Source organism: Corvus kubaryi, unplaced genomic scaffold (assembly GCF_017639235.1).
Source record: "Corvus kubaryi isolate FWS band 111438036 unplaced genomic scaffold, C.kubaryi_AGA036_p1.0 split3-73, whole genome shotgun sequence".
In the NCBI taxonomy this organism is placed as follows: domain Eukaryota; kingdom Metazoa; phylum Chordata; class Aves; order Passeriformes; family Corvidae; genus Corvus; species Corvus kubaryi.
The window spans coordinates 47,236,404-47,256,404 of record NW_024582091.1 but is presented as its reverse complement, the minus strand read 5'-3'; the positions used below and the strand labels follow the sequence as shown (position 1 = coordinate 47,256,404).

General features: G+C 39.7%; 1 protein-coding gene across 2 annotated transcripts; it reads left to right on the top strand.

Annotated features, from left to right (window-relative positions):
• Positions 1 to 318: 318 nt before the first annotated feature.
• PPIL4 (peptidylprolyl isomerase like 4) lies at positions 319 to 19,371 on the top strand. Of its 2 annotated transcripts, none has more exons than XM_042016996.1 (13): positions 319 to 419; positions 916 to 983; positions 1,069 to 1,133; positions 2,905 to 3,022; positions 4,916 to 5,058; positions 5,413 to 5,509; positions 6,941 to 7,057; positions 7,863 to 7,987; positions 10,246 to 10,312; positions 11,155 to 11,266; positions 12,796 to 12,892; positions 13,265 to 13,403; positions 19,095 to 19,371. In XM_042016996.1, the coding sequence occupies exons 1-13, from the start codon at positions 350 to 352 to the stop codon at positions 19,314 to 19,316; spliced, it is 1,440 nt and encodes a 479-aa protein (XP_041872930.1). In that variant the 5' UTR covers positions 319 to 349; the 3' UTR covers positions 19,317 to 19,371. The 2 variants fall into 2 exon arrangements, with proteins under 2 accessions (XP_041872930.1, XP_041872929.1); XM_042016995.1 differs by lacking the exon at positions 319 to 419 and adding an exon at positions 547 to 794.
• The last annotated feature ends 630 nt before the right edge of the window (positions 19,372 to 20,001 follow it).

Genomic DNA, 20,001 nt, shown 5'->3' with positions numbered 1-20,001 from the left:
ACTCAGTAGCATACAGGAGCATGGACTGAGCTAAGGACTGCCCAGGGAGACGGTGGATTCACCATCCTTGGAGGTGTTTAAGGAACGACTGAGTGTGCCAGTTAGCTCTCAGCTTGGACTCGATCTCAGAGGGAGGTATTTTCCAACCTCATTGATTCTGTGTGAAAGTATACAAGGATCTTACATATCAAAGAACACCCTGCCTTAATTTTGACACATTCCACCTTTTCCACCACCTGCGCCCTTGGGGCCGCCGGGACAGCCCGTCCCGCCCCTGACGGCCCGCGGGGTCCTCCGCGCCGGCAGAGGGCGCGCCAGCCGCGGGCGGTGCGGGCGGTGCGCGGCGGCCATGGCGGTGCTGCTGGAGACCACGGTGGGCGACCTGGTCATCGACCTGTACACGGAGGAGCGGCCCCGCGGTACGAGCCGAGCCCGCCGGCACCGGCTTTCCCCTGGCCGCCGCTGGCACCGGGATCGCCCCTTCCCCCCCACCCCCCGGCACCGGGTTTCCCCTTGCGCGGGCGGGCGGGCGGTGGCCCCGAGCGGGCCGGAGGCCGGGAGGCTGCAGTCAACGCTTCCGGCCGCAAATGTAGCGTCTGCTAAAGCGGCGGGCTGCCGTGATCTTCTTTCTGAAGCTTCTTTTCTTTGAAAAGAAACGGGGAGTGGGGGAAGTGCGTTCCTGTATAACGAGCCGTGTTTAGGGTTCTTTGAATCGCTAGAGATGACTTGTAGGAAGGGAGGAAATGTTACTTCTTCTTCGAGCATTTCTCTCAGCGTTTATAGGTTGTACCCTGGTAAGTTTCGACCCAGCCTGCTCCCAAACCACTTTCCTACACATTAAACTAGGTATCTGTTACATCTATTCTTACTGTGTCTGGAGCGTCCTTTTGTAAATGTTGGAATGATTTGTTACAGCTTGTCTGAATTTCCTGAAGCTCTGCAAAGTGAAGTACTACAACTATTGTCTTATTTATAATGTACAGGTGAGTATTCTCGATTCCTTGTTTTTTGGTTGGTTTAAAATCACAAAAATGAAAGCAGTATCTTATATATTCTCCTTTGTGACAGAGGGATTTTATTATACAAACTGGTGACCCCATGGGAACTGGCCGTGGAGGGGAATCCATATTTTGGTAAGTATTTGTGTATAAAAATGATACATACATATGTACATAGATAAAGATATAGATATATCTCAACAGAGAATTTATGTAAGGGAGTAGGAGTTCCCATTAGATTGTTTTCAGCTCTCTTGGGGCAGAATTACTGGTGGGAAATAAAAATGTTGATGCATAAGCTTCTTTGGTTGTCACACTTAGATACCTTTTAAATTTCTATGCTACCTTTGGCCATTCACTGTTTTTTTCCTGGACATTGTTCTGTCTCTGACCTTAGAAGTGAAGTTGTACCTACATTTCTGTCTGTTTAAAAGCTGGCAAATAGCTACATGTTTGGTAAGAGAAGTATCGTAACTAAGTGCTCTGTAGAAGACAGAATCAGTTAGCATTGTTAATACATTTATTATTACAACAAAATGTACTAAATTGAGCATGAGCGGAACATAGAGGCTCTGCTTCATTTCCTCTGTGTCTAGGAAAGTGATTCCCTTACTTATTTTAGTCATGTTGAATGTTTATAAGGAAATCACTTTTCTGACTTATTTGTCCAAGACATTTTCAGTGGTCGTGCAGACAAGAGTTGAAGAAACCATTCAAACAGCTAGGATGGAGCAAAGTGCACATGTTCTGTATGATTCCTTTGAAACAGTTGTTAAAAGTAGAATTAAAATTACAGAGCAGAACTAATTACTGGGGAGGTGCTGGGGTGCACAATATACAGCGATAAAGAGTTCAGCTGGAACAGAGACAGTGTTGCTAGAGTAGTGTTGGCTTTTGTAAGTGAGTCTGTCAGAGCCTCTTAAATACAAAACCTGGAACTCATGGGTCCATGAATCACCACTCTGGTGATCCTGGAAGCAGTGTAACTGTGCTAAGCAGATGGAAGTCTAGGTTGGTAAATTTGCAAGACTTGAGCTGTCTCTGCACACAAGTAGATTAGGTTTGTTTTGATATTCTGCTCTGTTACAAGTCTTCTGAGACTCACTGTTATGGCAAATGGGGAAGTACAGCGTGATGAGAGAGTGTCAGATCCTGTCTGGCACTAGCTTGGAGTAGGTCAGTTCATCTCTTGTACCTGTTTGCTACTGCTGCAGTCCATGAAACTGGAGTTTCTGTTCTTGCAGGCAAAGTTTAATTTGGATCTTCTCTTCACAGAGGCTAACAGCTGGTTAGCAAAATGAGTTTAAACACAACACTGTCCTTAAATTTGGGCAAATACGGGTATTGAGCATGCCTCTGTCAGTTTATGGAGTGAGATGAAATAAGTGGTATCAGGGTTAGACTTAAAAAATTAAAAAGAATGCAACAATTTGCTATATCCTGTATGTCCCAAATTAATGTATGTAGTCCTGTCTGTATGATGAACTGATCTTACACATAGATTTATTGGTTTTGCGTTTATCTTGGAAGATAAATTTTTTGACATAAATTACTGCATTTTTATACTGTGGGAGAAATTATTTTTACAGAACCTACTTGAAATGTGTTGTCACTTCATGCCTCAGACAAATGTTATATACTGCATTTAAAAACATATAAATATTCCCCCCATCCCTCCCACCCCCAAAAAAGCTTCTGTGAAGTGTCCAGAGAAAAATTTGTTCCCTGTAATATAAACTGTGTGAGCGTAGGGGTCCATAAATATGTGCATGGGTGCAATTCTAGGTTTATTTGAAGGCCACTGTAAAAATTGTTTGAGATGTCATTTACGCTTTTACAATGTTTGATTAGCTCACTTTTAAAAAGTCCTATTTCTTGTAACATGTTTCTTACATATTTTTTTCAGTCAACTGTATGGTGATCAAGCTAGATTTTTTGAGGCAGAAAAGATGCCAAGAATCAAGCACAAGAAGAAGGGAACTGTGTCCATGGTGAACAATGGCAGTGATCAGCATGGATCACAGGTCAGCATATGGTGTTGGTACAAGTCTAAGTAACTAAAATGAAAATTCCATGAGTTTACAAAAGCACAACAATGACAGTGTCATGTCAATAGCATCATCTTGTAATACAGTCAAAAGGCATGTAAGAAACCAGCCATAGCTAAATATTTTGCATAGCATTGCAGGTGCCAATGGGTATTTGGTTACAGATAGAGAAATTAAAATGCTCAGATTCAAATCCTGTCCTAGATTAATTTTTTTTTGCTAGTACTCAGTCCTGTGGTTTTTTTCTTTATTTCTTCCTCTGTGTTAATACTTTGATGTGATTTTGCCAATGTATAAAATGGTCAGGAAAAAAATTCTGTAGTTAAATGGAAGTGAAAATTAAGGAAGCTGGGTTTTGAAATAATGTTGGAATGTGACTTTGTGTTAGTTTGGAAGCTGAAATCATATCACAGTTTCTCCTGTATGGTTACATGAAAGTATGCATAAATAATGTAAGTTTACAGTTTTACCCCAGTGCTGGTATAAAACAGTTTTTGAAAGTGGTCTTTTTCCTTTTGCTGTTTGCTGTTCACGCACACAAAGTTTTTGCTGTGGGTAATTCTTTTTACTTATTTTGTAAGGTTTTTTTATATTTAAAGCTCATAGAACACTGTTATTTCTAAATCATTATTATTTTAGGTGCATCGTCACTTCTGTGAATTAAAATGCCTCACTTGTAATATCCATATATTTTAATTTTTAAAAAGAGGGATTTTTAATAATCACAGAACAATTTTAAAAAAGGTAGGCTTTTATTCCAGCTAGAGCTTGTAATGTGTGCAGATAATTGTGCTGCTTCTCTGCATTGTGTATATTAAGTTGCATGGTTGGGGAATTTAGGAAAAAGAGATGATATTTGTATTTATATTTAAAATGCAACCTACTAGTGTATATGCAGGCACGTGGGAATGAATGCTGTTCCCAAGAACATTATTGCAGCTTCTTCCTTGGGAAAGAAAAATTCCAGTGAGGAGTTGCCTTACAAGTACAGTGTAGCTTAGTGTAACCTATACCAAATACTAACCTGTCTTAAGTGTGTTGTAGAGAGAATGAGGAGTGGGATGTTACCAGTCAGACTGTAAAGTGTGGGTGCAATGGTTGTGCTGTTATTTGTGCATATCTGCCTCTTCCACCCTCCTTCATTGCCAAGTGCTCTCTATCTTTAATTTGTTACCAAGTGCTCAGCTGGTATCAATTTTCATAGTTTCAGTTTTGCCTTAAAGTGAAAGATCTGATTTGTGATAAGATACTTTCCAGTGCCAGTTCGAGTTGAGCTAAGTCAGTATGTGCTAGTTCTTCTCTCAATGCTACTGCATCCTGTTTTTCAGGAGACAAGGGTTTGTGGAAGAAAGGAAAAAGGTCTGGATAGAATTAGATAAAGGTAGTACTGTGAGAGTTTTTGCCAAATTTATGAAAAAGTACCTGCTGAATGCTGCTTGGTGATCAGGTGATTTGAGCTCAGCTCCCAAGAGGTAGCCTTGCTCCTTCTGTCCTCTCTCTTTCATTGGCTGTGATGCCAGTCACAACCTTTCCTGGTCTTGCTCAACAAACTTCCCCAGCAGAGAGCTCTCTGCTCCTCCTCTGCCCATCTGGTTTTGTGCCTGATTACCAATTCAAACCAAATCACAGAAGGGTCCAGTGAGCTGCACCTGCAGGCTCGTGCAGAGGGAGATTTCCTCAGGCAGTGGCTGTGAGCTGTAGGTTGGTTCACCACGTTCTCAGAGCTGATGGAAGAAGAGCAATCTTCTACAAAAGTTGGGAAGAGTTTTTTTTCCCCCACTGAGTTCAGTGAGAGTGCGTTAAGGTAAAAAGAAAGCACAATCTGAATTTTTCTGTTTACTGTTCCTAGTTTTGTATCTCCTTTTGTAGTTTCTCATTACCACAGGGGAAAACCTGGATTACCTTGATGGTGTACATACAGTATTTGGAGAAGTGACAGAAGGCATGGATGTATTGAAGACAATTAATGAAACCTTTGTAGATAAGGATTTTATCCCATATCAAGATATCAGGTGTGACTGCTTTTAACATTACTTTTTGAGGAATACATTAGAATTGAATGAATTTACTTCTTTTTGGAACTAGATGAATATCATGATGTCAGGTGACCTGTACACGCTATTGCAAATAGTTTTTTACCCCAGTATTACTGGTAAAATAAACAAGTACTAAATAAACAAGTATATATGAAAATATTCAGTTATGTTGCCCTTACAAAAGCATCAGTGCTAGAATTTACAAGCACACAGGTTGTTTGGCTGTTTGGGATACAACTGAGAATTAGTGGGGCTGGTTTGCTGTTAGTTGGGTAAACCAAGTTTTACTTGCATGTAATCAAAGCTGATCTCGATTTTGTTTTCTCTAAGGATAAATCACACAGTAATTTTAGATGATCCCTTTGATGATCCACCTGGCTTGTGTGTTCCTGATTGCTCTCCAGAACCTACAAAGGAACAGCTCGATGTGAGTGTTCGTGACAGGAAAAAGTTGGAAGAAATAATTAAATTATAAGTTTATCTCAATTAGTGTCCAGCACAGATTTGGCCAAAATAAGAAATCAGTCTTAAAGATTTTGTCTCTCAAGTCTATGTCCTGAAAGGCCTACACATTTTTTCACACAGGAGGTGTTGTTCAGCTGTGCCAGCTTGAGTTCTGATATATCAAGTGCTTGTCAGTTATTTGGAGCTACTGCTGTGTTTAATCAAATGCAGCTGCTTAACCTTTGAAGAGAAGGATAAAAGCATGACTTGGATGTTCTCCCCTGTGGCTCTGGTGGAGTTAGGTTTGAAAGCTGTGTTTTAGGTTTCTGTTTACAGTGTAGATAAGCAGAACATTCAGAATATTCAGCATTGGTATTACTGGTTTTCTGTATACTCTGGTAGAAGACAAAATATAACTAACATTATTAATAACATAATTAATATTAAAATGGTTACTGCTGTTTTCCTTTTAAATGTGAATGGTCTGTGTTTCAGTGGAAATAATCTTGGTCATTCTTTGAGTTATATGTGCAGGCACACGTACTGTTGTGGGCTGTTTGTTCAAACAGAAGGAATTTTCTAAAAAATAATTGCAATTATTAATAATTCATCCGTAGTATGCAGTTGCAGAAGTTGTATGTGAGATTATTTCCTTGTATGGAAACAAGAAAACAGTTAATTAACTGGAGAGAATATTGTTTATTTTTAAGCTTAATAGATACAAGATTGAAATTAGGGTTTCACGCGTGCACTATGGTTAATCTCTGATGTATCTTCAGATATGTTAAGAATAAGGTATTTAATAGCTCACTGCCAGCTGCATAGAGATGTGAAGACTTATACTGAGTTCTCTTCCCTTGTAGCCAGCCTGAAGATACCCCTTTTGGCATAGGAATGTCTATAAGAAAGGCATCTCTATTCTAGAGTTGCTGGTGAGGAGAATAAATTGAACCTCAAGTCCTGCCTAGGTTTAGATGTGTAAAAACAAAATTACTATTGTGATGTATTCTATTTAATGTCTTGCTAGACACAACAGATATTTGCTGTGTTCCTTACCTTCCTTTCTGGCAGGAGCTATGTGGATTAGAAATGAGTTAACACTTGTGGCGAGATGTTGAGTATTAGGTGGGCTTATAAAAGAATTTAGAATTTAGATCACTGAATATAGTTCAGACTGGTCATGGAAGTTCAGAAATAGTTCACAGTGCCTGAAATACAAGGATAACATCATCTCTTTTTTTCTAATCTAAGTGGGAAGAACAGAATGAAAGCCCAGTTCTGTAAACATACAGTGCTTAAGCATTTTTCATGTCTTGAGGGGTGAGGGGAGAGGTCATCCAAGTAATAGTTGGAAAGTGAGAAAGAATTTTTGGCCATGGCTTGGTAATAAATAGCCTTTTCCTTCATTTTTCAGAGTGGCAGAATAGGAGCAGATGAAGAAATTGATGACATGAAAGGACGGTCTGCAGATGAAATAGAAGAAGTTCAGGCAGAAAAAGAAGCAAAAACTCGTGCCATTCTTCTGGAAATGGTGAACTTCTTTCTGTATTTACCTTTTAGATCTTATTCCAGTGTGCATGCATGTTATTAAGTCTAGGGGGATGTGTACTACTTATCTTGAAATTATTTATCTGGTTATGATGTCATGTTTCAGAATCTGCTGTTAAATATCTGTTGTACAATGAAAGGATTGAGCATGAGCACTCGTGGTTTTCTGGTAAAACCAATGATACTTCATTGTCAAAGTGGGCCAGCGGAGGCTTTCTAAAAACTTGCTAGAAATGCATCCAATTAAAAAATGTAACATATATAGTGTGCGGCTGCATACCTCCAGTCCTAGTAGAGGTTTAGCATGTGTGGGAGAGAGCTGAGCTAGTTTGTGACAAACTCCAGAAAAGCATACAAACGATTGAAGGATGAGTGGATCCATCTCACATTTTTACAACTACCAAATTCAAATTTATGGTGAATAGTTTGCAGCAGAGACTAATTCCAAGGTCAAGCCAGATCTGGCCTCAAGATTGCAGAAGATTTGTAGGGACAAAAAGGGTACACTTGCACCTTTTAGAACTGTCTGTTATGTTAAGAACAGGAAAAGCAAAGTCAAATGTATTTGTGAAGTTCCGTGGAGTCCAGCGGTGGAATTGCAAATAAGTAGTAAATTTTAGGTGCTATAGAAAACACTTTTTTGTGACACTGAGTAGGAAAAATATTTTATTAAGTTTTGATTTTGTGATGGGAATGCGAGATGACGCAAAAGATGTGTTCCCAGTGTGCTGTGCTGCCTGTAGAGAGTTTTAGGCAGAAGTGATGAATGTCTTTTTTCTGTATCCCAGGTGGGAGACTTACCAGATGCAGACATCAAGCCGCCAGAAAATGTGCTGTTTGTTTGTAAACTGAATCCTGTGACCACAGGTGAAGACCTGGAGATAATATTTTCACGATTTGGTCCCATTAAAAGGTAATTATGATAAAAGGGAAAACCGTCTTTGTTGAAACTCAGCTTGCTTCCTCCCAGTCTGTTTAGGTTTGGCTATTAAGGAGTAGTCTGGTGTCTCAGGAGATCTATGTTCTGTTTGGATAGAGACCACAACAATGGGGATACAAAGGCAGATCTAGCTAGATGAGTATCCTGTCCCAGCAGTGGTTTTAGGGGAAAGCCTAGGGAAGTGTAGGGAACCAAGAAAGCGCATGACACTCCTCCCTGCCCCATGTCCTCTCACTCCTTTTGACAGTTTTTATATCAGATGCTTAACGAGCTGGATACAGTCTCTGGGTTTTTCTTTCCTGTGGGAGTATGTATGGTTTGGGATAAAGAAGCAAACATCTGTGGCATCTGATATACTCCTTGTAAGATGTTCCTCATTCCTACTGCCCTTCTCAGTTTTGACCTTGGCTTCTAGTAGTTTCATCTGATTGCTCCTTGTACTGCTATCAGAAGACATGGTGGGCAATGAAATCTGCTTTCCTGCACTCCTCTGTCCTACACCCCAAAGTTATTTTTTTTCCATGCTAAGAGCACTAGTCTACTTATCCATGCTTCTTCGTAGTAAAGACTTCCTTACCTTGTTTTGCTTTTCTTAACCTTTTCCTTTTCCTTTCATCACAAGATGAGAGAACCAGAACTGCACATGGTTTTGAAGAAATTACAGATTTACAGTGGAACAGTTTTGTTCTCTGTATCACTCTCAACTCCTTTTCTAGTGAATGCTAAAGCTGTTTTTTTCCTTTGAGATTTTTGTTTACAATATACAGTTAGGGTTCCATCCATGCATATCTTGTTGCATTTATTTATATCATATTGAGGTAATTTGCTGTTTTGTTGGTCTTTTAAGGGCTCTCTGCAACTTTTTCAGTCTTTATTTTTGCTACCTTTAATAATTTAATATCATCAGCACAATTTAGTACTGTCAGCAAACTTTGAATTAGTTTACTCTTACCTGGTCTTTTGCATGTTTATCAATGCAAAGATGTTCCTTATGCCCTTGCTGCTTACTTTCCCCAAAAGCCTTTGGTGCGGCAGTTTATTAGAATTTGCAGAGGGATTTCAAAAGACTGCATGGAATTCATCATCATCACCACAACACATGAGCGTATTGACTCTCTCAGAGCACTTCACTTAAGTTTATTCAGGTGGTCTGGAGTAGGTCCTGTGTATTGAGATGGATGCTAACTCTGTTCTGCTTGGAGTTTCTAGCAGTTTGTGCAGTACTGGCACACAGGCCTGCAGGCTCCCAGATCCTAAGCTATCCCAGATCTCTGTGTGTGGGTGAAATTGGCATTATGTGCCACTCTTACAACTCCAGCGTGATTTGTCTATGCCTTAGGGATTTCTAAGTTTTTTTCCTCTCTCAGTTTGTTTACTACCTCTTCAGCAGACCTCCCACTTTCAGATAGGTTCTCTCCATGAAGGAGAGTTCTTGCACAAAGCCATTCTTCCTTCTGCTGCAAAGAATTCCTATAGCTTGTCTGAATAGCATTATGTACTACTTCTTTTCTTGTTCTTTTCCCCCCAGCTTTTTGATTGTAGATCCTGATTTGTCACTTCCTCAGTACACATAGGGGAGGTCTCTCATTATTAAGTCTCACCTTAATGTCACATTTCCTGCCCTTCTTGCCTCCTTCAGTATCCTGTAGTCAGAATTCTTATGTCAAGTACAAGAGTTGGGTAATACTGATGCAATATTGTATTCTTCCCATTTTGCTCTACTTACTTAGTACTTTCAGGCTTCTTATTTTTGGCCAGTGACCTGCCTGATAAAAAGACAGGCTGCTAAACAGGTGCTTTCTAAGAAGAGAAAGTTTGGCACAGGATGTTTGTTTAAACTTTGCTTTAAATGACCGAGAAAACAGAATGTGAAATTTCTTGTCTTGCATTAGTGAAATGCAAAAAAATTAATAACAAACAGCAGTGTTGGAAAATACATTTTGTTTCACCAATTAGAAATCCATCTCTAGTTCTACACTTCATGGTAGCCACTTGTGAGTTTACTGTAGTTGCTCAAAATAGTGTCTCATGCATTTTTCTTGCAGATGCCCCCAGATCAGTAGAGGCTCTCAGAATCAAGTGTTATAATACCTTCAAGGTGTTTTGGCTTTGTGGGTTGGGGTTTTGGGGTTTTTCTTTTAACTTTTACTCTCCCTTTTAAGCAGTGCTGTCCTAGCTTGCATTTTTTTCTCCAATAGCATTAACATTTTAATTTCATATCAATTTTTCAGCTGTGAAGTGATCCGAGACTGGAAGACTGGCGAATCTCTTTGTTATGCTTTCATTGAGTTTGAAAAGGTATGGGTTTTCAGTATAAACTGTATGTAGATTCTGCATGTAAAAGCCCCTTTTTGGTGTACTTCCTTTAAGGAAAAACACTGACATCTTCAAGTGTGGGGTAGCTAATATTTACTCTTACTGACTTAATTATACAAGTTGTAGGTCCTAAATGAGACAAACATTTAAGTCTTTCTCTGTTTGAGCAAGCAGTGCAGAAATGTTCTTAGGTTGTCTTGAAACCAGTGGGAGGGGATCAGGCCCTTTTTTTCCCCAGAGCACATTAGGACTTTGAAGAGTTAAAGAAGGGAATGCTGGGAGCATGCAGCATAAAGAGAGGAGGGTGTATGGAATAAGATAGGTCAGTGTGTACAGTAGTGTTCTCTTCTGGGCTTGTAAATGATGCTTGCAGTATCAACACACTGCTCTTACTGTGAGACTAATGGCAGCAGTTCTCTTGGTGGTGCATAGCTTTGTGTGTGCTGGTATCTCTCATCTGTGAGGAAAACACTGGAAAAGTGTTCTCACTTTTCTTTAGCCTACTTATGTAGTTAAAATGGAGCTTTTATTAGTTGTCCTATTTTCCTTTCTTTTTTTCCTGAATGTATTACATGTGCCAAACGTGTAGCTGGATTGGCAAATTTTTAAAATAGTGAAATGAACTGAAGAATTGGGATTTGAAATGCTGATATTCAGACAAAGCGTAACTATTTCTTTTGGAATGGTACAATGCAAGAACTGTGGTGCTTTAGTCAATTTCAGAAAGAAATGTATGCCACTGCTGAATTTGTGTTCAATATTCACTCTTCAGTGAATATTCCTATGAAATAATTGTGACTCAAGATTTTCCTGGTTAATATCAGGAGGAAGACTGTGAGAAAGCCTACTTCAAAATGGACAATGTGCTGATAGATGACAGACGGATACATGTGGATTTTAGCCAGTCTGTTGCAAAGATTAAATGGAAGGGAAAAGGTAGGTACATTTGTAATTCTTTTATCCTCATAACTTAATAATCCATGACTCGTAAACTAAGCATTATATAAAGAGTTAGGAATTTAAATCATCTCATCTTCAGGGCTATCAATTTCCCTGGTACTGTAATAAATAGTGCAACACAGTTGTTAGCTCTTCCCTTCATTTGTTTCATAAGAAAAACTAGAAGGGTTTCCTGCTGTTACATTAACACTGCATTGCCACTGATTACCTTTTTAGTCAATGTATTTTTGCCACTAAAACATTTTTTTGTCTCAAACTTTGGACATTGGTTTTTTTTATATTACTTATTAGCAAAATAATATGACAATAATTGTTATTTTCTAGTTTCTTTTCTTTATTCACTATATGATAATCAGGTGTATACAAGAAAAAGTCAGTATTCAGGCCAGGGATTTCTGCTTTTCACCTCCTGTAGGTCAAACATACTGAATGGCAGGCAGGTTGTATGTTACAAAAACCCGTTTTCAGGTGTTTGAGGATGTTTTGGAAGGAAAAGGATGGTGGAAGAGGTGGATGCAGTGGTTATTTGATTACTGGGGGCGTGAAGAAAACACTGGACTTGGAGAGGTGTCTGTGCATTGCATTGGTGACATTCTTGTGTGTCGTCTTCTAAAAATGCAGTCAGCCCTCAGTTGTTGGGATGCAGTTTCTCCAGATGGGGTTCTGGTCATGAATACTGGGGTACTGGAGCTTGTCCTCACAGAGCTGAGATGACTCTCTAGTCTGTCTATACCAGATGCTGCAGTGCATCCTGTATTGACTGCCTGCGTGGGAAACTCCATCTGAGGTCTAAATTGTCCAAAATATTGGAAAGCTAACTGTATTGCCGTCTTGTGCTTCTATGGTACCCAAAAAATGACCTTCCTACCCTCGGTAGTGGTTTCTGGCCTAGCCAGTGAGTGTTGCAGTTCTAAGCGTGGCCGTGGGAGGGCAGCACGTTGCTGTAGTTTGTTGATCTGTGCACTGGTACTTCAGTGAGTGAATGGAAACTGAAGTCTGTAGTGTCCCTCTTTAAATCTAGACGTGAACAACTTTTTTTCTTAGTTTTCTGTTTGAATTCTTAAGCTGTAGCTGTTTCAGAAGTTTCCCCTCAGTGCAGACCAGAGCAAAAAGTCATTTAATAGTGAGAACAGTCTGTGAGCTTTCATGGTAACAGAATTTTAAGCAGTGTGATATAGGACCTGTAATAAAAATGGGCCTAAGCCAGTTGCTGAAGCCTGATTTATGATCCTTTTCATGTGTTGTCTGTGCTGGACATGAATGAGGAGAAAGCTGGATGTTGTTCAATGGGATCTGCAAGCAAGAGAAGGACAGAACATCACAGCTTGTCCTGCTCTTTTCTACTCTGTTACGCAGATGTCAGTGTTGTTTCTGGAACTGGATTCTTCTGTGGACCTCTCTATGGTTATAAACAGCCCATAAATCATAATCAGAACTTAATGATAGCTGTGAGTCTTGGCTGTGTTTGTGGTTAGAGTGAAATGAATATATTTTTCTGTGGACAGGTGGGAGGTATACCAAGGAAGATTTCAAGGACTATGAGAAGGAACGTGACAAGCCTTCAAAACTTGCTCTGAAAGAGAAGGTAAAACCAAAGCAAGAGTATCCTTTTTCTGCTCAAAGGTACTTTTTGAATTAAGTAGAGTTTATGAAAACAGCCTGGAAAAAACTTCTTATTTTTAAAGCCTGCCAAATGGATGTTTCCCTGCTACTTCATATAACCATTTGGTGTTTGAGATGTAATTAAGCATTTTTTGTTTTTCACGTTATAAGCTTTGATGAATTTAGTAAAATCAGAATATGCTGTTTCACATCCATGTTGTGTGCAGGTAAATAATGTTTTGAGTCTGAAATACGTGCTAAGTCTTGGTAAACTCATGTCGGATAAACAGGGATTTGTTTGCTTCCCGGGCTGTTGTGTTCTGCTCCTTACTGATATTGGGTGACAAATCTGTCCTTAACCAACTCCATCAGCACCAAGTATGACCTTGTGCTGGATGAGGATATAGAAGAGTCTCACACAAGTCAGTCACACTTGGCTAAAAAACAAAAGAAGAAAAAGCACCACCACTCTGAAGATGAAGATGACGACAAGAGGACCAAAAAATCTAAGGTACTTGCCTCTTCATGCATTAACCTTATGCCTGTTCATTGTTTTCCTCATGAAAGAAGCCAGGAAAAAAAAGTCTGATATTGAATAAGGACATGACGTGCAAAGTCCCATGTAAAACACAGCAGTTGTAAACCTACAGAAGGCTGATGTTAATATTTGATTATGGAAGAGGTTTTCCAGATCCTCCTGGACTTTTGAAGCTTGGCACGTCTAGATGGCTTTTTGCCAAAACATCCTGAAGAGGTAATGGAGCCTCTCGTAAAGTAGGGGATCTTTAGCACTTTGAACCTGTTGTTCACATATTCCCAGTCATAAACTAGTAGTTAATCATATTTCCGGACTGTAGGCTATTTCTCATTTTCTTGCTAGACCATCTTATGTTGGGTTTTTCCTATATGGAGTTGGAACACAGTCTCTTTACATTATCTTTTTGTATTTGTCCTTAACTGTTTTGGAAGTGTTTGTGTAAAATCTGCATGTGGGTTTGCTTGCATCTGTAATGTGCAAGCGTATGGTGCTGTGAGGCTGGGACTGTGGAGGAGAGCACCAGGAGACAGTAGTTCTGTCATTCATTAGTTCCACTGCAGCCTGTCATTTCTGTGAACTTGGGATAGTCAAGATGTGGTGTTTCATGGAAACAAAGTCTGCAGTGAGAAAGTGGAGGGTTAACCGCTACTGAAGTGAGCATTAGGAAGAATTGAGCTAAGCTGAAAAAGAAAAAAACCTGAACCCCACTATTTTAACAGTGCAAGTTTTATGAGTGAGAACAAACCTGTGTTCTAGCAAATTTGCAGAAAGTGAAAGTTTCAGCCACAGCATATCAGGCCATTGTCCCATCCTGAGTTTTGAGTACTGCTGTAAGATCTGTGTACACAGAGCATACGTGATTCTGTTCTTATACATCACTTCATGCTGGGATGCTTAAAAGTAATTTTTCTCATGAACATCAGCAATTAAAATCTTTCTGTGCCAGCAGTAAGCCCTATTGCTCATTCATGGACCCAGGCTTTTTGTCACTGTACTAATTCAGTCAGGGGCCTTTGAGTGGAGGGGAGGGACTTTTTCAGATCGGTAAAGTCTTGACTGGAGCATGTACATACAAGAGATACTGACTAATGTTGGTTTTGTCTTCCTCCTGACTGGCTGAGTGAAACTGTTGCTTTAGCCTTCTTGAAACAGGTATTTTTGCTGGTAATCTTTGTTCCTGATTGTTCAGGAATTACACCCATGGAACTGGCTGGTCATGCATTATCAGCAGAGAACATTTTAAAATTTTTTAGAAGTCTTCACCCCTGCAGGTGGCACAGAAAGTGCTGGCAGCAATAGGTTGTCAACATCTGTTCTAATTGTTGCAAAGGGATTGTGAGACTTTGTAGCACAAAAACATGAACAAGGACAGAGGGATTCCTGGTGCTATTTTCAGGTTCTGGAATAGAATATATTCTAGTGCTTGACTATGTGAGCTCTTCTGTGTTTATGTGTATCTTTTTGTGATTTAGTCACCTGCTCCTTATGTGGTTTGATCTCACCTGCTGCTGCTGTGTTCTGGTATCTTCTTTCCCACAGCTTTCTTCTCTCTTAGTCATCTTTACCCATTTTGCTATAGGTAGCTTAGCTTTCTTATGTCCAAAATCACAGGTGGAGGCTTACTTCTATTCTCTGATGGCAAGCATCGTAGTTCCCTCTTAAAGTTGTGAAAATTAATTTCTGGGAAGAATTTTTCTCTCTGGATTTGAATATTCTTGTGAGTGTGTACGGTACGATATGCACATACTGAGCAGTATGTACTGAGTCTCACACAGACAATATTTTGGGTATGGCCTCTTTAGTGAAATCAGCAGGCAGCTTAGATGACAAATCCTGTTTAGCATATACAAAATTTTAATTTTGTTTTATTTTTTACTATTCGTACTTTGAGCATTATATGTGGAACTCAGGGGAAGCAAGCATGTTTCTGAGGTGGAGCGTGTTCAGTTTGAACAGTGAGTGCAGCACAAAGCATAACAGGATGGAAACTTTTTAGTGAATGGTAGCATTTTTAGTATAGGCAAACAAAGCATTCTCCCATAACCTGATTTTGTAAATCACTGAATGTATTTGAGGTAAAAACTTTTAAATAAAACAGCAGCAGACCTTCCACAACTCATCAGCCAAAGACGACAGTAGCCATGCTTCATACAGAAACTTCCACCCCGTAGTCCATACCATGGCAGAGATTTTAATTAAGAGAGATCAGGGGCTTATAATGGGAAGTTCTGGCAACTGGAACTGCAGTTTGTGCTATCAACTCTAGCTATGACTTGAAGGGGTTTTATTTTCTCAATAGTTTCCATGATGATGAGTTGTTTTTCTGTTCTCTTGCTGGTGTTACGTTGTTTTCTTTAGTATATTTTGACTCATCCTTTTCTTGGTCTGACACCTGTTTCCTGAATCTTTGGCCTCTGTGTTGATGTTTCAAGAATGTATTTTTCAGTCTTGTGGTGTTTGACTTGATTCCAGTGGGTAGAAGAGGTAGGGTGCTGGGGCTTACTTTTAGTAGGCAACAGGATGTGGGTCAGGGGCAGGAGGGTAGACTCCCATGTGGGTTTGTGAATAGGATTTGGTAGAGTTTTTTTGAATACAGGTCATGCTTCTGCCTGAGATCGATATTATGACTTCGTTCCCCTTTGTACTAGTTTGAAAAACAAACCAGTGGGAGGCACTAAGTCAGAATAACAATTTAATGGAAATTAAAGAAAAGGGGAAAAAAAAGGTAAAAGAAAACACTGTCAAACTGACAGAGTCAAGGTACAACCTGACACCCTGTTAGGCAGGGTGGTGGTAGCAGTCTGGTAGAATGGTGGCTGCAGTCCTCTGAAGCGGTGATCCTGTAGTAAAACAGTCTGCTCTTCCTCAGGAAGTCCAATGGTGGCTGTGTAGCTCCTGTCCTCTGGAAATCCAGTGGGAAGCCGGTGTCTCTGGTGTTCAGCCTCAGATTATATCCACGATGGGATGCTTGGTTCCTCCCTCTGGGCGGAGCATCTCACAATGGGGTAACGAGTCATGAGGCCAAGTGTTGATTAGGCTCATTAACAGGAGAATAGTCCGGAGGGAGTTATCTCTGAGTCAGGCGGCAGGACAATGATGGGCAATTAACAGCAAGATAGTCTGGGGGGAGGAGGCAAGGAAACACTGCCCCACCTGGTTTCAACGGCTCCTGAGGATGGTAATAGAATACACTGCAACCCAGGACACCCTTCCAGTTTTTTCTGTGTGTTTTCTCTTGGATTTTATTTTTTAAGATAACTGGATCTGTGAAGTAGTATAGCCTATCCAATAGATTTTTGTGAGACATAGGGACTTCCTGATTTCAGGTTTCTGCAGTGCATGGTTTTGGCAGAGGTACTGATTTTTCTGGTTTTAATTTCCTGCTTTTACTGCTTATTGGACACTGTTCCCTTTATATTCAGGGTCAAGTTTTATCAAAATCCCCCCCCAAAAAGGCACTCTTCGTTTGTTTGCTCCTTTTAACCTTTAGCTAGTGTGTTTAATATATGTGAGAGGTGGCAAATGCATTCTACTTTTGTGGCCATGATATTTATAGTTATTTCACCTGCAACTGCTGTTTGGCAAGTTACTACTTTTGACAAAATCAGCCATGAACTTCCAGAGCAGCATCTTTCCCTCTTTCCTTATTTCCTTCTTCATGTGTGTTGCAACACAGTGCTGGATTAAGAATTGGGGTGATCATCACTTACTCATGGACTGATGAGAGGCTGTGATCCTGGATTGAGAAGTACATATTTCAGCAGTAAGAGAGAGCTTGTTTTTAAGTAGGGATCTTTTTCTTCTTCCAAAACAGCATGTTTTTGAGTTTCAGGTATAAAAATTTGATTTCAAAATACCATTATTTTTAGTAATTTAGTGTGTTTTAAAAATGAGCTTTTTCTATGCCAAAGACTAAAATGAAAAATCTTATTTAAGGGGAAATGTAACTTACGCTGGCAAGAAATTAAGATGCAGTTCATTCTGTTCAAATTACACATTTTTTTCTTTACATTGTGATCATATTAGCTATATGTGGTGACTTTTTTGTGTTACTTTCAGACTTGTCCTGTACACCTGTACTTTAAATGCTTTTGTGAAGGTTACTGTGCTTGTCTAACTCAATGCTTGTATGACTTCTAATCCTTTCAGCAAGTTGTCCTTTTCTATGGCATTCAGTATGGGCTATTTGTCTGTAACTTGAAGTGTTCACTCACCTGTTCCTGGCCCCACTTAGCCAGTAGCCTGTCTCCAGTGTTTACTTGGTAGATTGTTCAACTGAGTGCTGTCCTGCTTTTCTCCCATTTCTCCCATGTGCTGGGAGGAATCTCCAGCAACAAACCTGTTAGGAGGCAGCCATACACCAATCCCACCATTTCACTTTCTGGCCAATATTTTTTCTCTTGTTCTTCTCTACCCCTCCACCAGCATGTCTGTCATCTGATGTTTACTCAGGCCTTGTCACAGATGGGCTTGAAACCTATTGGGCTGTTTCAAACATATGGAGAGTGAGGCTTTTGGGTACAAGAGTAATATGGCTATGTGTCATTTTGAGGATGAATGGACAAAGCTCTTATAAGTAGCTGGAAGCACCACTGAGTCTTTTTGGCAGATCCAGATTTTAAAATCTGTACTGAAATAAAGTTTGATGTTAAAGATGTGGAATAGGCATTTAGCCACCACTGAGATTTCTGTACCCAGCAGTAGCAGAATTTTTTTGTTAAAGATCAAACCTGTGATTATTTGTGTGTCTGTTTATCCAGGGCATTTATGTTGCTTATTGTAACCCTAGTATTTCAGTATTATCAGTGTCATTCTAAAGGTGGTGTTTGCTCTGGGAACCGCCCCAGTCACTGGCTTTCTGCATAAAATCTGTTCGAAGTAGAGTTTTTTACTTTTCTTTTAAATAAATGAAGTTTGCTTGTTTGTACATGGAGTATAGGTTTTAGCCATACAGTTGTAAAGGCTGCTGTCAATGTACATACTTAGAAAAATAATATCTGAAATGAGGAAAGAAATACTGTGTGATTTAATGCAGACATTTTTCTTAATTCATATTGATCTGTGCTTAACAGTGCTGTTACTAAAATCCCTTAAAATTGTATCTCTCTGTTAGCACATACAGTGATACTAAACTGTCAGGTTGTTCGTTTTGCTGAAGCCTAGAATTTAGGCCGTTAAGAATTATTGCAGGCAGGTCTTAAAAAATGTTATGCATCTGCATAGCACTGGAATGCCTGTGGGGCTTGAACCAAAACTTACAGAAATACTTGCATTGCTTAGGTAAAAAATCCAATATCCAAATCTAGCTTACAGACTTGTTCAATGCTTGTGAAGAATTTGGTAATATCCATCTGAGTGGAATCCCTGTTATAACCAATTTTTGCTAAAGCTCCTTAAGCCGTACAAGAAGCATGCCTGACAGCCATGCTTTTTTTCCATAAACACTGACAGAAACTTATTTGTAAACTTACTTTTTCCAGATGGTTTCAGTGGGGTATTTTTGTGTTACCTTTTTCAAATCATCATGGATGTGAATCTCTTTAAGGTAGTATCAGCCGTAGCTAAGGAACCACCTTAGTTCCTTCCTTCTCTAGTTCTCTTCATGCCTTTGTATGTTTTCCCCCTCTTGTTTGTAACTGCATTTCTGTCCAATTCCTTTGACAGGATTCTGACCGAAAGCATGAAGAACGCTGTAGGGAGAGGACCAAGAGTGACAAGAAAGACAGGCATCGGAGCCGCAGCCGTTCTCAGGAGAGAGATTACACTTACAGCAGGCAAAAGGACAAATACAGAGAAGACGTCCGAGTAAGAGACTGGGATAAAAAAGCAGACAGAAGCAGAAGTCCTAAGAAATCAAAAGATAAAGAGAGATCCAAATACAGATGAAGGACAAGAAAAAAGACAGAGGGGAAGTAAAATAATAAATTAAACTTTTTTCTTTTGTGATAGTGGTTTTTTTCTAGTACTTGCTGTAGTGTCTGACTGCAATATGCAGTAAGATCCTATAGCTTGATACCCCTCATTGGAACATGATCTGCTAATTCTAAAATTCAAGATGAATCGCTGCAAATTGCTCTACCCTGGAGTGCCAGTAGCTAGAGCATTTCAATGGATTGTGCAGAAGGAGAACTTCTTATTAAGATGATTCTTTGGGAAGGCTGGTATTTAAGGAACAAAAGCAGCTGAAATCACCCCGTGGCAGAAAATTCGGACTAAGGAGGCCAGGCCAGATGACCATAATCTCCAGACCTAAGCTGAGTGGGGATACTGAGGATATTTAATACAGGAATGTACTTTCTAGCAGCATCCGCTCTGTCTTTGCTTTGTTAAAAACAAAGCTAGAGTCCAACATCTTTGGTGCTTGTGGTAGTTAGAAAACAGAACGAAAATAACCCACCTTCCTCTGTAATGTTGAGAATAACATTGAAAATGTCACAGCAGAAACATCAGCTTCTTCACTTTGACATAGCTGAGGCCTGTTTGAAGGGGGACTCCTCATGCTTTAGGGTCTTTGTTCTTTAGTTGAAGGCTTAGAAACTAGCTCCTCAGTTTTCTGTTGGATTCCTTTACA